Raw genomic sequence first — 12,882 nt, 5'->3', positions numbered from 1 at the left:
TTTGATTTCTGAAACGAAAAAAAAAAAAAAATCCAAATTCCGAGAATTGCGCTTTTGACGATAATCGAACTATACGTCGCTCTTATTATATAGATTCTAATCTTTCGCCGATTAGCGGCTGTCCGCTTCTCTCTCGGCCTTTTGTTCGCAAATGCGAAAGAATGGGTTCTTTTTTTTTGCCGCGAACGAAAAGCAAAAGAGAAACGAACGGAGCGATGTTCGGTTCTGTATGTATAAATGTGTGCGATGGAAATTGCGAACCTCCGTTTCCATCGCTTTCGCTGTACGTTGTTGAACTCTGATGTATATGTTGTTGGACGTAACGATAAAATATAAAATCTTAAGTGTCACGTGATATACAATATTATGTATATTATAAACCAGAAGCAGGGGTAAAAAAAGAACTAACGAGGATCTTCCCGCAACTTTATATCAAAAAAAAAAACAAAAACAAAAACTCTGCGTTCCACGAAAATCTGTGCACGGAACAAGACAAGAAATCGATACTCCCAAAGCGTAACAATTAAAAATTATCGTGTTTCACTTTTTCATCGTCTAAGTAGTCACTATTGATTAATGTTTGTTGTTTTTTGTGTAATTCTCTATTTGTAATATATATTGCGCCAGAGAACGTGTTTGAAAACACATTGAAAGGTTCGGGAGAAATATGTTTTGAATTGTTTCAAGAACAAAATCTTAACGTCAATCTGTGCGGGTTTTTTATTCTTCTTTTTTATTCTCATTTGAGGAAAAAAAATTGTCAGATAATTCGTGACACTTGTGCAGTCGATTATTTCTCAAAACGATATGAGAGGGAATCGTTTCTTGCTTCGAGGCAAGGTTGATGTTGTACTTTTATAAATATATATATATATATATATATGTATATATATATATATATATATATAATNTATATATATATATATATATTATATATATATTATATATATATTATATATATATTATATTATATATATATACACGTACTTATATATATATTTTGTACTGATGGGTACTTGAAATCTCTCGCGCGCGATATTCGACGAGATGAAATTACATATATATTGTACGTGTTCCATGTGATTATCGTGATGTCTATAAAACGGTGTCGTTCGCGAAATCGCGATTAGAAAGAGAAAGAGAAAGAGAGAGAGAGAGAGAAAAAAAATTTCGTTGACTATTATTTCTAAGATCGAAGCGAGCGGATTCATTTCATGTACCAACGTTGTAGGACAGAAAATAAAATTACGATTCCACACATGGCGTTTAGACTTTTCTTTTCGATCGATATCGTAAGCGCAATTCCGAAAAGTTTATAAATGCTGCGTCCCGAGAAAAAATGGATTAGATCTAACTTAAATTTAACGAGAGATAAAAAAAATAGAAAAATAGATCTAATTAGATCCAGATTAAATCTAAATAGATATAAATTAGATCTAAATAAATATAAAGTAGGTCTAAATAAATATAAGTAAATCTATGAAAATTTACACTTTTATTTATTATTAGATCTATTCTTGATCTACTCGGATCTATTATATTAGATCACCTCAGATCTGTTAAGATCTGCTCAAATCTAACTAAATCTGAGGAGTTTTAATTATAGTAGATCCGAGTAGATCTAAAGTAGATTTAATAATATATAAAAGTGTAAATTTAATAAATCTGCTTAATATTTATTTAGATCTACTTTATATCTATTTAGATTTAATTTGGATCTAATTAGATCTATTTCTCCATTTTTTTTATCTTGTTAAATTTAAGTTAGATCTAATCGATTTTTTCCCGGGGGTTTTTTTACGATATTTACGTACGCGTTTATTTAAATTTCTTTTATTCTTAATTAAGTATTGATCCCCCCCTCCCCAACATATAACGTAAGCGTGAGAGATTTTGATTTTTTTTGTCGACCTTCTTATGTCGGATTATCATTTGTCAAGAGCTTTGTATCATATTTTCGTCAGCGGGTAAAGGACGCAACATCAAATCCAGGCTCAACGCCATCTAACGCATATATATTGGCTGACGTTCGGCAGAATGAAAAGAACGTTAGATGGCGAGAGTATCTCAAAGCTAACCGTTTCGCAAATTTTTGTTGTGTTTCGACAAATTGGTTAAATCAGCCGGTGCTAAACGATATAAATAAATACATATTGTACATATTAAACGGGAGATATACAAAAACGTTAAAAAATGAGCAAAGCACACCCGCCAGAACTCAAAAAGTACGTAATCTTTCACAATTATCTGAGTTTAATCACGTGCACGTAATATTTTTTTTCCATGAGTTATTTTCTACATTTCAATGTTTTTCTGTTTATTTTCAGATATATGGATAAAAAGCTGTCTCGTAAGTATTAGAAAAATTAAATTGATCTATGTATAATTGCATTTAAATGAAAGAAATTAGAATTTTTGGGTCGAATTTTGTAAAGAGGTTAAGATAGTTACATATATCTCTCAAACAAAACAACATGAGAAGTATTACAACATTTTTCTTTTTTTAGCAATTTATATAGAATATATAATAACACAAACATACTTTTGATAAAATATTTTCTATTTATGTAATCTCATGTATTAATTTTTTTCACATATAAGTACATGTGGTTTGTGTACGTAATGATGTGTAATTCACTAAAACATAATTTTCTGATTGTCTTTTATGCTGAAGTACTTATATAAAAGCATCAGCAATTATTCTTATATATATTTTTTTTTGCACAACTTTTATTTGAAATATCTTGCAGTAAAATTGAATGGAGGTCGACTTGTTGTTGGATTATTGAGAGGTTTTGATCCATTTATGAACATGGTTATTGACGAAACTGTCGAGGAATGCAAAGATGGCACCAAGAACAATATTGGAATGGTGGTATGTTATATTTTGAGATCAACAAAAGAATATGTAGGTTACATAAATCGTGATATGGTATATTACAATATGATTTTCATAGATTAACTATTTAGATTATTGTCAGACAATATTTATTATTCCACAATCTATTATCACAGTTTAAGGAATTGGATTTTTATCACATTGTATACTTCTAGGTAATTCGTGGCAATAGCGTCATAATGTTAGAAGCCTTAGACAGGATATGAGACATGCTTTTTTGCCATCTTCTGTATTTGATATATACATTTATAAGATATCTTTAAACAAATAAAACTATTCTAAGATGTACAGATGTTTTGTTCCATATTTTTTTTCAACATAACGAAAAGAACAACTTTTGCTTATGTTTGAATAACTATTACAAAAAATGATTTACACTTGATATAAAATCAATCTTTATTAAACATTATGTTTTTGTAATCAGTAGTAGAAATAAAATTAACAGGAATTGCGATATTTACATTTAATATATTTTACATTTTATTAATATATACACATAGGGCAAACAAGCAAATTTCAAGAATGACAAATATTATTATTAAATACAATTCAATAATGAATATAATTGACTTAAGGCTTTCGGACACTTTTGATGCACAATGATTAATTATTAATCATTGAATTATCAATTGAAAACTTCTTTGCCCTTTACACAACAGAAATCAGCATCACACACACACACACACACCATACAAATATCTGTAAATCTTAATTAAATCACTGTAAAACTTATTTTTTTCATTGAATATATAATGTGTAAAGATATATGTAGATTTATCATCAATGCAGAATTCTAAAGAAATGCGATTTTGGCACATTTTACTAATTTACACTATTGAATGCCAACAATGGCGCGTAAAGAAAAAATTATTTTGGATATAAATTCACAGATTAAATAAAAAAGACACTCTAAAATTTTTACACATTTAATACAGACTATTGTTTTGAAATGTGTTTATCAATATAACTTGATTATGATTTCCACCTCACAGACTTTTATCACGATGATATTTATTGTAAGAGCTTTGTGATTTGTGAAATATGTAAAGCAAATTATTTATTACACGGCCTCACAATAAAAAATGTATATTTTCCCATTTTTTCAATCTGTGAAGAATTTTATTTTATGCGCCATGGAAGTAACATTGTTGCACTTTATTCGTTTTCAATTTAAATTCTGAATCTCGCAAAATATTTGTCTTGTAAGCATGTGCGCCCTTATGTGTGAAAGATAAGATATATAAATTGCTAAATTGAGACTTATTCAAACTATATAACGACGATATAATCCAAGTTTCGAGCAACAATTTATATTCACAAATACGACTAATAGCAAAGAAAAATACAAGAAAAATCGAACGCAGAACGTGTTTCCAAACAAATTTCACTTTTTATAAACGGGACTATGTTTGTAAAAATATAAAATATGTGGCTATATAGTAGGTGAAATATTTCAGAAGGCACTCAATGTGTGTGTTTAATCGATCTTTCATAGGAACGTAGTTCCCTTCTTGATAAATAGTAGATGCGTGAGATATCGCACACAATAAAATATTTTACGAGACAACTTATAACGCGTTTTATAATTTTTTTTTTTTTTTTTTTTTTTCTAGCAATAGGGCAGAGCACATATAGAATGTAGTAAAATATTTCACAACGCTTGCGTAACGGGATGACGTACAAACATCGAAATTTTACTTGCGATGTTTGTACGTTTCGTGCCCGATTTCTTCACCTCTGATAAGTTCTTGATAACTTTATCCGAAAGATAAAGTATATTTTTTCGTGTATCTCTATCCAGAGGATAACTATCGCGGGAGGTATAAAGAAATCGGGTATCATTGATATATAGCTAGCGTTTTCTCTCTTCCCTCCTTTCGAAAAAACAATTCATATATCCAATATGAAAAAGTATGACTAAAGAAAATATAGGTCGATATAAACATATATTTGTGTGCACATATCTATATTACACAACAGAAATAAAAAATTTTATAATTATTTCTGTTAATTTATAGGCCTGTACAAATAAAACATAAAAATAAAGAGTTATCGTCAAATTTTTAAAAACGCTATTATATTAACATAAATTATTTAAAATAAATGGCTTTTTTTTATAAATTAACACAACAGTCGTGAGAAATAATATTCATCTTTTCACGTTGGATTTTCTCTAAAGAAATCTTCGTTTTCTTGAAATTCGTCAGTAAATTTTTATCGTATAAATAACCGATTTGTATTCATTTATTAATTTTACTCTTATTTTGATAAATTACAGTATATTATTATATGCTTATTAAAGAAAAATATACTTTATCAACGTATATTATACGGAGAGTTTTGTGTGATTGTGTACAAAAAAAACGAAACTTAATATAACGAAACTTAATATAACAAATGCAAAAATCTTAAAAATATAAAAATATAACTTGTAAAAACTACGAAGGCAAATATTTACACGCACATATCAGATTTCGCATTCTACATCTAGAGAAAAACGGAGAAATTAATAACTTAGGAGAGATCGCCTTAAAAACTCTTCGCGAAGGTTTGTTTCAAAATAAGATCGGTATCACAGTTCCTATGCGTAGCATAACTAGTCGGTACATGTAAGGCTCCATTGGATAAAAATTTTGTCACGTTAAATTAAAACACACGAGTGTTAAATTATATATACGTACTTATGTGGATTTTTTCGAAATCGGTTTTTCAAAGACACTATTTTTACAAATGTTGAAATAAAAAGTCGACAACATTTACATCAACAATATTGTTTTTGAAAAAAACTAGACAGTAAAATTAATCTCTTAGAAACTTTGAAATCTCATAACTACATATATTGTCTAACGATACATTAGAATTTCAGAATATTAAAAATAGATTAATTAAGAAAACTTCTCTCTTTTATCATTTAGGTACAATATGTATATAATTGTAAATTACCATTTTTTTTTTTTTTCGCTAAGGAAGAACATCAACTCAAAAAACACTGATTTGACATCTTAATGCTATCTCTAAACGTCTTATAAAAATTGTAGAAAGACCGTTCGTCTCTCAGTCAGAGTTTGCGTGTCTCGACGTTTTATTTGAACATCTTTCAGATATGCGCGTCACATCCGAGAGAGAATATTAAAATAACTAGGATCAAATGTATGATTTTATATAAATAAAATTTGATATCTTACTGTACAACATTTGCGTCACATTTCGCATTCATTTTGTCAGATAATATACGTAAATTAAAACTGATTTTTTGCAAATAAAAAGAAAAAAAAACAAAAACAGATTTCGATGAAACAGTAAGAGATTCACAGACATTTCACACATTCACAAGTAAAATTATTTGATCAACTTAAGCACATATTTTCGATCGTGCGATGTCAGCGTTAAATTGTGTTTTGTGTTTCCCTCAGATACATTCCACCACACTCTGGTACACACCATATAAAAACGTATATTTAATATTAACATATTTTAACATTTGACTGCAGATACAACATATTGCCAGAATGCTTTTGTCTTTCTTTTAATATTTAATATTTTTAATAATGTGTATATGTATATATATATACACATACACATTCGAATATATATATATATATATTCGAATAAATCTCTTATAAACAGGATTCAAAAGAAAATTCAGAATTGGCAGATTCGCAATTTAAACAAATAGTTTTACTAGAATCAATATATTTTCTACAAATGGTGCAATTATTTGTAACAAGAGGATCAGAAGAAGGTGTAATGAAATATTCCTCATCTTCCGAAACATCAGCAATATCTTCTATCTCTGACTTTATAGTGTCTATTTCTTCTTTTACAGTAACGAAAGCAAATTCATCTACTTCCTTATCCTTCTCGTTAACCGTCGTTGGATCTTGATCAATTTGCTCGTCGATTGCGTTTGCACTTTCGAGAGACTCGACGTCGTCGTCTTCATTGTCCTCTTCATCGTCGTCGTTGTCCTGTGCCAGTTCGTCATTGACTTCCTCGTTCTCGCTCGGATCGCTGGATCTTGCGTCTTCCGGTTTTCCTTTTTTCACATTTGTGTCCGAGTCGCGATCCGTCGTCGTGCAATTTTTTTCATCCTCCAACTTCCGTTTTCTCGTTTTGATATCGGAAATTGGCGCTATGGCTATCTTATTTGAGATTTTACTTGAGTTGGTGATTCGGCCGTTGTGTTTCTCGAACGCGTGTGTCATGAAGTCGCATTCCGTGTTGAAATACGTATTGCAAATAAAGCAGTAATAACAACGTACGTTCACATCGTTCGGCACATCATTCGACATTCGGTGCCTATCGATGTGTATCTTATAATACCAATCTGTCTTAATGAATTTTTTGCAGATGGTACAAAGAGTGCCCTTCTTTTTCTGTGACTTCGATTTCAACGGAGCTTGCGGCACACCATCTTTAGACGGTTTACTTCTAAGACGCGTATTTGGACTTTTAATTTTCTTCTCTACTTCTTTGACCTTGGACTGCGTATCTTTAGTCTCGCCAATTGCTTTGGAAGCAGCTGTCGTGGGAGACGTTATCGCATTAGTCGACGTAATTGCGGCAGATGTTGTGGCTGTAACAGGCGGCACAATTGCATTAGTTGACACAATTGCAGCAGTGGTTACAGCTGTCGCGGGAGGCACTACGGCATCAGATGATACAATTGCAGCCGCTGTTACACCACTTGAAGTAGTTGGAATAGTCATGATGCAAAACTTGGGAATTCCTTGCGTGCGATGTAACAACGACGGCGGCGTTATCAGATTGGTTATAGGCATCAGTCTGTAGACATGCTGAACCTGCGGAGTCGATATGACCTGCGATCCAGTCACGATCCAGTTGTTTACGGGCTGAACGGCGGCGTTTTGTGGCTGAATAGGGATGCGAACCATCGGAGCAGCACCAGAACTAAGAGTAGGAACGGCAGGTATAGTTAGCGTAGTAGTAGCAGTACTGGTGACGATAGTGGTAGCGGTAGTAGCGACAGAACCGGACGCGGCAACAACGGCAACGGAATTCACAGGAGTTGTAATGGGAGTAGTAACAACAACAACAGAAGGAGTGACACTCGCGACACCAGGAGTACTAACGTTAGCAACAAAAGAGAGAGAATTAACAGGCGTGACAATGGGAGTATTAACAGACGCGACTGTCGTAACAGTACCAATTCCGGACAAATTGGATGTCACGTAGTTCTGTTGTTGTAGATTCGCAATTCTCACTTGATTTATGGATGATGGGTTATTTTCTATCGGTAACAGCGTACCCGAAATTATGGTGTTGTGAGGTTTTACCATAATAGCGTTCTGCGGTTTCATCATAATGGTGTTCTGAGGATTAACTGTGATGGTGTTCTGCGGTTTCACCATAACAGTGTTCTGCGGATTTACCGTAATAGCATTCTGTGGTCTTACCGTGATAGTGTTCTGTGGTGTTACCGTGATAGCGTTCGGTGGTGCCACCGTAATGGTGTTCTGTGGTATCACCGAAAATGACACGCTTCTGGCAACGTTTTTGAGATTAGCGTTTTCGTAAATTGAACTAATATTGACAGATTGAATGTTAGACATATTGGTCGATTGAATGGGCACCGAATTCACCGGGATTGTAATTTGTCTTGACAATTGACCGTATTGATGATTGACCGGTATCTTCGGTATAATTATTAATTCCTCGTTGTTTTGCAAAACTTCCATCGCCTTTTCGGGATTCGAGTAATCGGTTTTTCTAAATTTTGCGTGTTCTAATATCTGCAGCTCTCGTTCGCGCATTCTTTCTCTCTGCAGATCCATTTTGTTTATATTGTTGTGCCTATATTCATTTTTTCTCTTACAATTTTTGTGATAAAACCGAGATTTCCAACCTTGGAGTTGCACACCGCAGATATCGCACTCGGAAATTTTGTCGCATCTGTTTAATATTATTGCCGCTCGACGACAGCGATTATGATCTATGTTGAGCGCGTCACATTTTTCGTTCTCGCAGTGCTTTCCAAGCGGTGCGTTTATCTCGTTCTCTTCTATGTTTATTGCTAATATCGGCGACACTCTCCCGTTTTCTACGTACTGTTGTATAGTCACGTCACAAATAATATTTTCGCAGTCCTCGTAATGACCGCATAGTTTTCTTTCTCTTTTAATAGGAACCAGAATAATTTCCGATTTCTTGTTTTCTATTTTCGAGGGCAGTAGGTGTATGTCCTCCTGCTCGTCCAATGCGCTTTGTTCACTTCTCACAGATACTATCGACAACTCAGGTAATTTTGATTTGTTGTTTGATGTTCTGGTAGCGTTTGTTTTATTCCCAATTACATTATTGATGGATTTGTTTACTGAATTTGCAGGAATCGTCTTAACAATAAGATTTGGTTGATTAAAAAGTCGTTTCACTGAAGCTGACTGCACCTAAACAATAAATTTTGAATCAGTTTTCCATCTTCTTGTCATACCAACACAGTCTAGTCAACTAAAAATATAAAATCGGAGTCATTTTTAAATCATTGCGCCTAATAAAGAATAGCTCTAGAAATAATTTCTAGAAATTAAATATTTATAACTTTCCGCGCGAGAATGAGATGACATCAAACGAGCGAAAGAAATAATAAACTATGAAGTTTTAAAAGCAAAAGATCAACGTTTTGTTTTATCGCGTAACACACGTAAAGTTTTAATTATTTTATACAAATACATATTTTTGCACTTTTTGCAATAAATATTTATTGCAAAATATTTTGATTTTTTTTTCCTGTATTCAATGTAATCGCATGTATTATTAAAACGCATATACATACTTACGTCAGATAAAGAGTTTTTTGTGGTTTGCCATGTTTCGTTTCCTACGGACTTATTAATTGGTACTAACTTGATTGGCAACGCGAACACCTTCATGATTTGACACACGAGCGATCAAACGGGCTCCCCTGTAATTTAAAACAAAAAACATTCGATCGTGACACACAATAATGGCAAAAACAAACAAAGCAACGCTCAGATGTTAAAATTCTGGCGATACACTTTTGTTTATTTCCAACTGCTACACCTGCGATTGTGAGAGCAGCAGACGGNTNAAAAAAAAAAAGAAAAAAAAAAAGCGGCCACGTAAGGAAATTAAGAGAGAGAGACGATAATGCAAAAAAAAAAAAAAAACGAATTCGTTGTAACTTTAAATAACTCGAGTATTGAGCATGACGGTTTGCATATGACGATGGTTATGTGGATTTTGCCGCCAAACTTGTACTCACGCGTCTACTGATTTTCGATCAGCGGCATAACTCGATCGCTCTGACACAACAGCGAAATCTCTAAATTCACGATATCCATTAATCCACTACGGTGGATACGCGTGAATTGTTCATTGAAACGTTTTTTTTGCGGACATGTGAACTTGGAATTTCATAATTGTGTCCGAAATGAAAAAAGTGTCCGCGTCCGTTAAATCAAAAACATCGTCTTATCTTTGTCGACGAATGACGACGACTCTTGATGATTTTGGCTGGAAAATTACACAATAAAATGAGACACTTGTCGCATAAACATTGATGTTAACCCTAATTGCATACGTGAATAGTTCGCATTCTCGTTTGTGAACTTTAATATCCACGGCGCTTGCGCAGATTTGCAGGCCTGCGTGCTGCTAAATTTTGGATTTCAAGAAACCTTGTTCCTCGTCATTCCGTTTGTTTCTGCTTTGCCGCGCACGGATATGGTAGCGCTCTCTTTTTCTTTTCTCTCGACTTGACTCGTTGAACAACGCGCGTGTGCGCCGTTTGGAAATTTCACAAAGTTTAATTTTACTTTTTTTTTTTAAATTAAAACGTTTTCGATCGGTTGATTCGCGACTCTCGATGATCGACTAATCTCTCTCTCTCTCTCTCTCTCTCTCTCTCTCTCTCTCTCATTTCACTTTGGTTGGCAAATCAAACAATACGATTTATCGATCTGTCGAAATTTGACGTTTATTAAATCGCTCCGACAGCGATTCGCACCGATTGAAAATGCCGTTACAGCCAATTTTTTTCATTTCTAGATAAGTTTTCGATAACTTTATCTAGAAGATATATCTCAAAATTGATTCTCCTTATTGGTTCTCAGAGGAATTTATCCAGAGGATAGCTATCGAGAGGTATGAAGAAATCGACCGTTAGAGACCGTTTTTCGAGTACAGTGGTGTCTCGAAATTTTTCCGCTCCCCGGTTTCGCGAGCGAAAAAATTTCGAGGAAGTTATACGAGGTGTGATCAAAAAGTAAGGTGACTCTTTGAATTTCGCGCGNTCTGTACACTCTAATTTCAAAATTTTTTTGTTGTTGTGTTGATACACTCGTCACGATCATATCGTCACTCCCTGCGTATAATTACATAAGTGTCACATATGGGATTTTCAGTTTATTGCATAGTGACACTCAGAAAGTCATGTTCTTTGTGGTCACCAAGTATTAAAAAAAAATAATCATAAGTAAGGTAAAAATTTAAAACCGAAAGATCTCTTAACTAGGGAAACTATATGAAGCTTCAAACTTTTAAACTGCTCTCCTCTAAAATTTGCGTTTTGGAGTTACGGGATTATACGTAGGGAGTGACGAATATGTTCACAGTTTTGACTATATAGCATGTGTTGTTTTTATGTGAGAGGCATAAAGGTTAGACTCGTGTTTGCGTGCTCGGCAATTTTTTGCTGTTGAAAATAATGGAACAGAGAGTTTGTATTAATTTTTGTGTAAAAAATGGTATTAAGTGTTCAAAAACTGAACTTGAAATGTTGACAGTGGCGTACGGTGAGTCAACTTTGAGCAAAAACAATGTTTATAAATGGTATAAGTTATTCCAAGAGGGCCGAGAAAATGTTAACGATGAACCTCGCTCTGGACGCCCCAGCACGTCAAAAATCGACGAAAATGTTAAGAAAGTGAAAGAAATTGTGTTGAAAAATCGTCGAATCAATCGATTAGAGAAGTAGCTGATGATCTTAACATATCGTTTGGCTCATGCCAATCAATTTTAACGGATGTTTTGGGTATGACACGTGTGTCAGCGAAATTCGTTCCAAAACTGCTTAATTTTGATCAGAAGCACACACGCACACGTCGTTATTAGTGAATAGGTTTTTGGCCACAAACAATACTACCATCATGCCTCAGCCATTGTATTCACCAGATTTGGCCCCCTGCGACTTTTTCCTCTTCCCAAAATTGAAAAGGCCCATGAAAGGACGAAGATTTGTGACGATTGAGGAGATTAAGGCTGCATCGCTGGAGGAGCTCAAGGCAATACCCAAAAGTGCATTTCAGAAGTGTTTTGACGACTGGAAAAAGCGCTGGCACAAGTGCATTGTATCAGAGGGGGATTATTTTGAAGGGGATAACATAATTTTGGATAAATAAATGAATATTTTTTTATAAAAATGAAAAGTCACCTTATTTTTGGTAAATATATAGAAAAGGTCACCCCCCTCCGATTTCAATGAGCTTGACATATGTTGTCAAGGACACCTTCCTGAGTAACAATCCGTAAATTTTAGCCGTCGCTCGTTGTTAATAAAAAAGTAATGAACAATTGAAGTTTGAAAACTAAGGCTATATTATGATGTACCTACATATAAATATATATATATATATTTACACATACATAAATATACATATATATATAATATGTATATGTAAATGTATATGTAGCGTCACAGCCCGTAGTCCCGTCAATTTTAGAATTGACTAGTCAATATCCGAAGAGCAAATGTTTTATATTAACACGTTCACGCCGGGGCGAAAATCTACGTTTTTTCGCGTGAGGCGGGACTGTCTTATCTCCTTACGCTTCGTGGGGCGGGGCAACACTGTTCCGTGGGGCGAGTGTGACCCACCGGTGGGGTCACGCCGCCCCACGGAACAGTCAGGTGTGACCCACCGGTGGGTCACGCCGGCGTGAACGTGTTAAACACGTAATCTCTGATTACGCGTTACGCGTTACGCAAAAAATAACAGTGCATG

The 12,882-nt window shown here is 33.9% G+C and overlaps 2 protein-coding genes across 3 annotated transcripts; one reads left to right on the top strand and one right to left on the bottom strand.

Annotated features, from left to right (window-relative positions):
* The first annotated feature begins 2,038 nt into the window (after window positions 1–2,038).
* On the top strand, window positions 2,039–4,005 carry LOC109855027 (probable small nuclear ribonucleoprotein G). Its single transcript, XM_020428795.1, has 4 exons — window positions 2,039–2,225; window positions 2,328–2,350; window positions 2,751–2,875; window positions 3,055–4,005. The coding sequence occupies exons 1-4, from the start codon at window positions 2,194–2,196 to the stop codon at window positions 3,103–3,105; spliced, it is 231 nt and encodes a 76-aa protein (XP_020284384.1). The 5' UTR covers window positions 2,039–2,193; the 3' UTR covers window positions 3,106–4,005.
* Window positions 4,006–4,960: 955 nt separating this feature from the next.
* LOC109855026 lies at window positions 4,961–12,115 on the bottom strand. 2 transcript variants are annotated; one of them, XM_020428794.1, is made up of 3 exons: window positions 12,024–12,115; window positions 9,697–9,821; window positions 4,961–9,306 (listed from the first exon to the last, which is right to left on the bottom strand). In XM_020428794.1, the coding sequence occupies exons 2-3, from the start codon at window positions 9,787–9,789 to the stop codon at window positions 6,517–6,519; spliced, it is 2,883 nt and encodes a 960-aa protein (XP_020284383.1). In that variant the 5' UTR covers window positions 9,790–9,821; window positions 12,024–12,115; the 3' UTR covers window positions 4,961–6,516. The 2 variants fall into 2 exon arrangements, with proteins under 2 accessions (XP_020284383.1, XP_020284382.1); XM_020428793.1 differs by lacking the exon at window positions 12,024–12,115 and adding an exon at window positions 10,143–10,511.
* Window positions 12,116–12,882: the final 767 nt, after the last annotated feature.

Source organism: Pseudomyrmex gracilis, unplaced genomic scaffold (genome assembly GCF_002006095.1).
Source record: "Pseudomyrmex gracilis isolate BER0280 unplaced genomic scaffold, ASM200609v1 scaffold_79, whole genome shotgun sequence".
Taxonomy (NCBI): Eukaryota; Metazoa; Arthropoda; class Insecta; order Hymenoptera; family Formicidae; genus Pseudomyrmex; species Pseudomyrmex gracilis.
The sequence above is the reverse complement of the archived record's forward strand: the minus strand, read 5'-3'. Positions and strand labels throughout refer to the sequence as shown.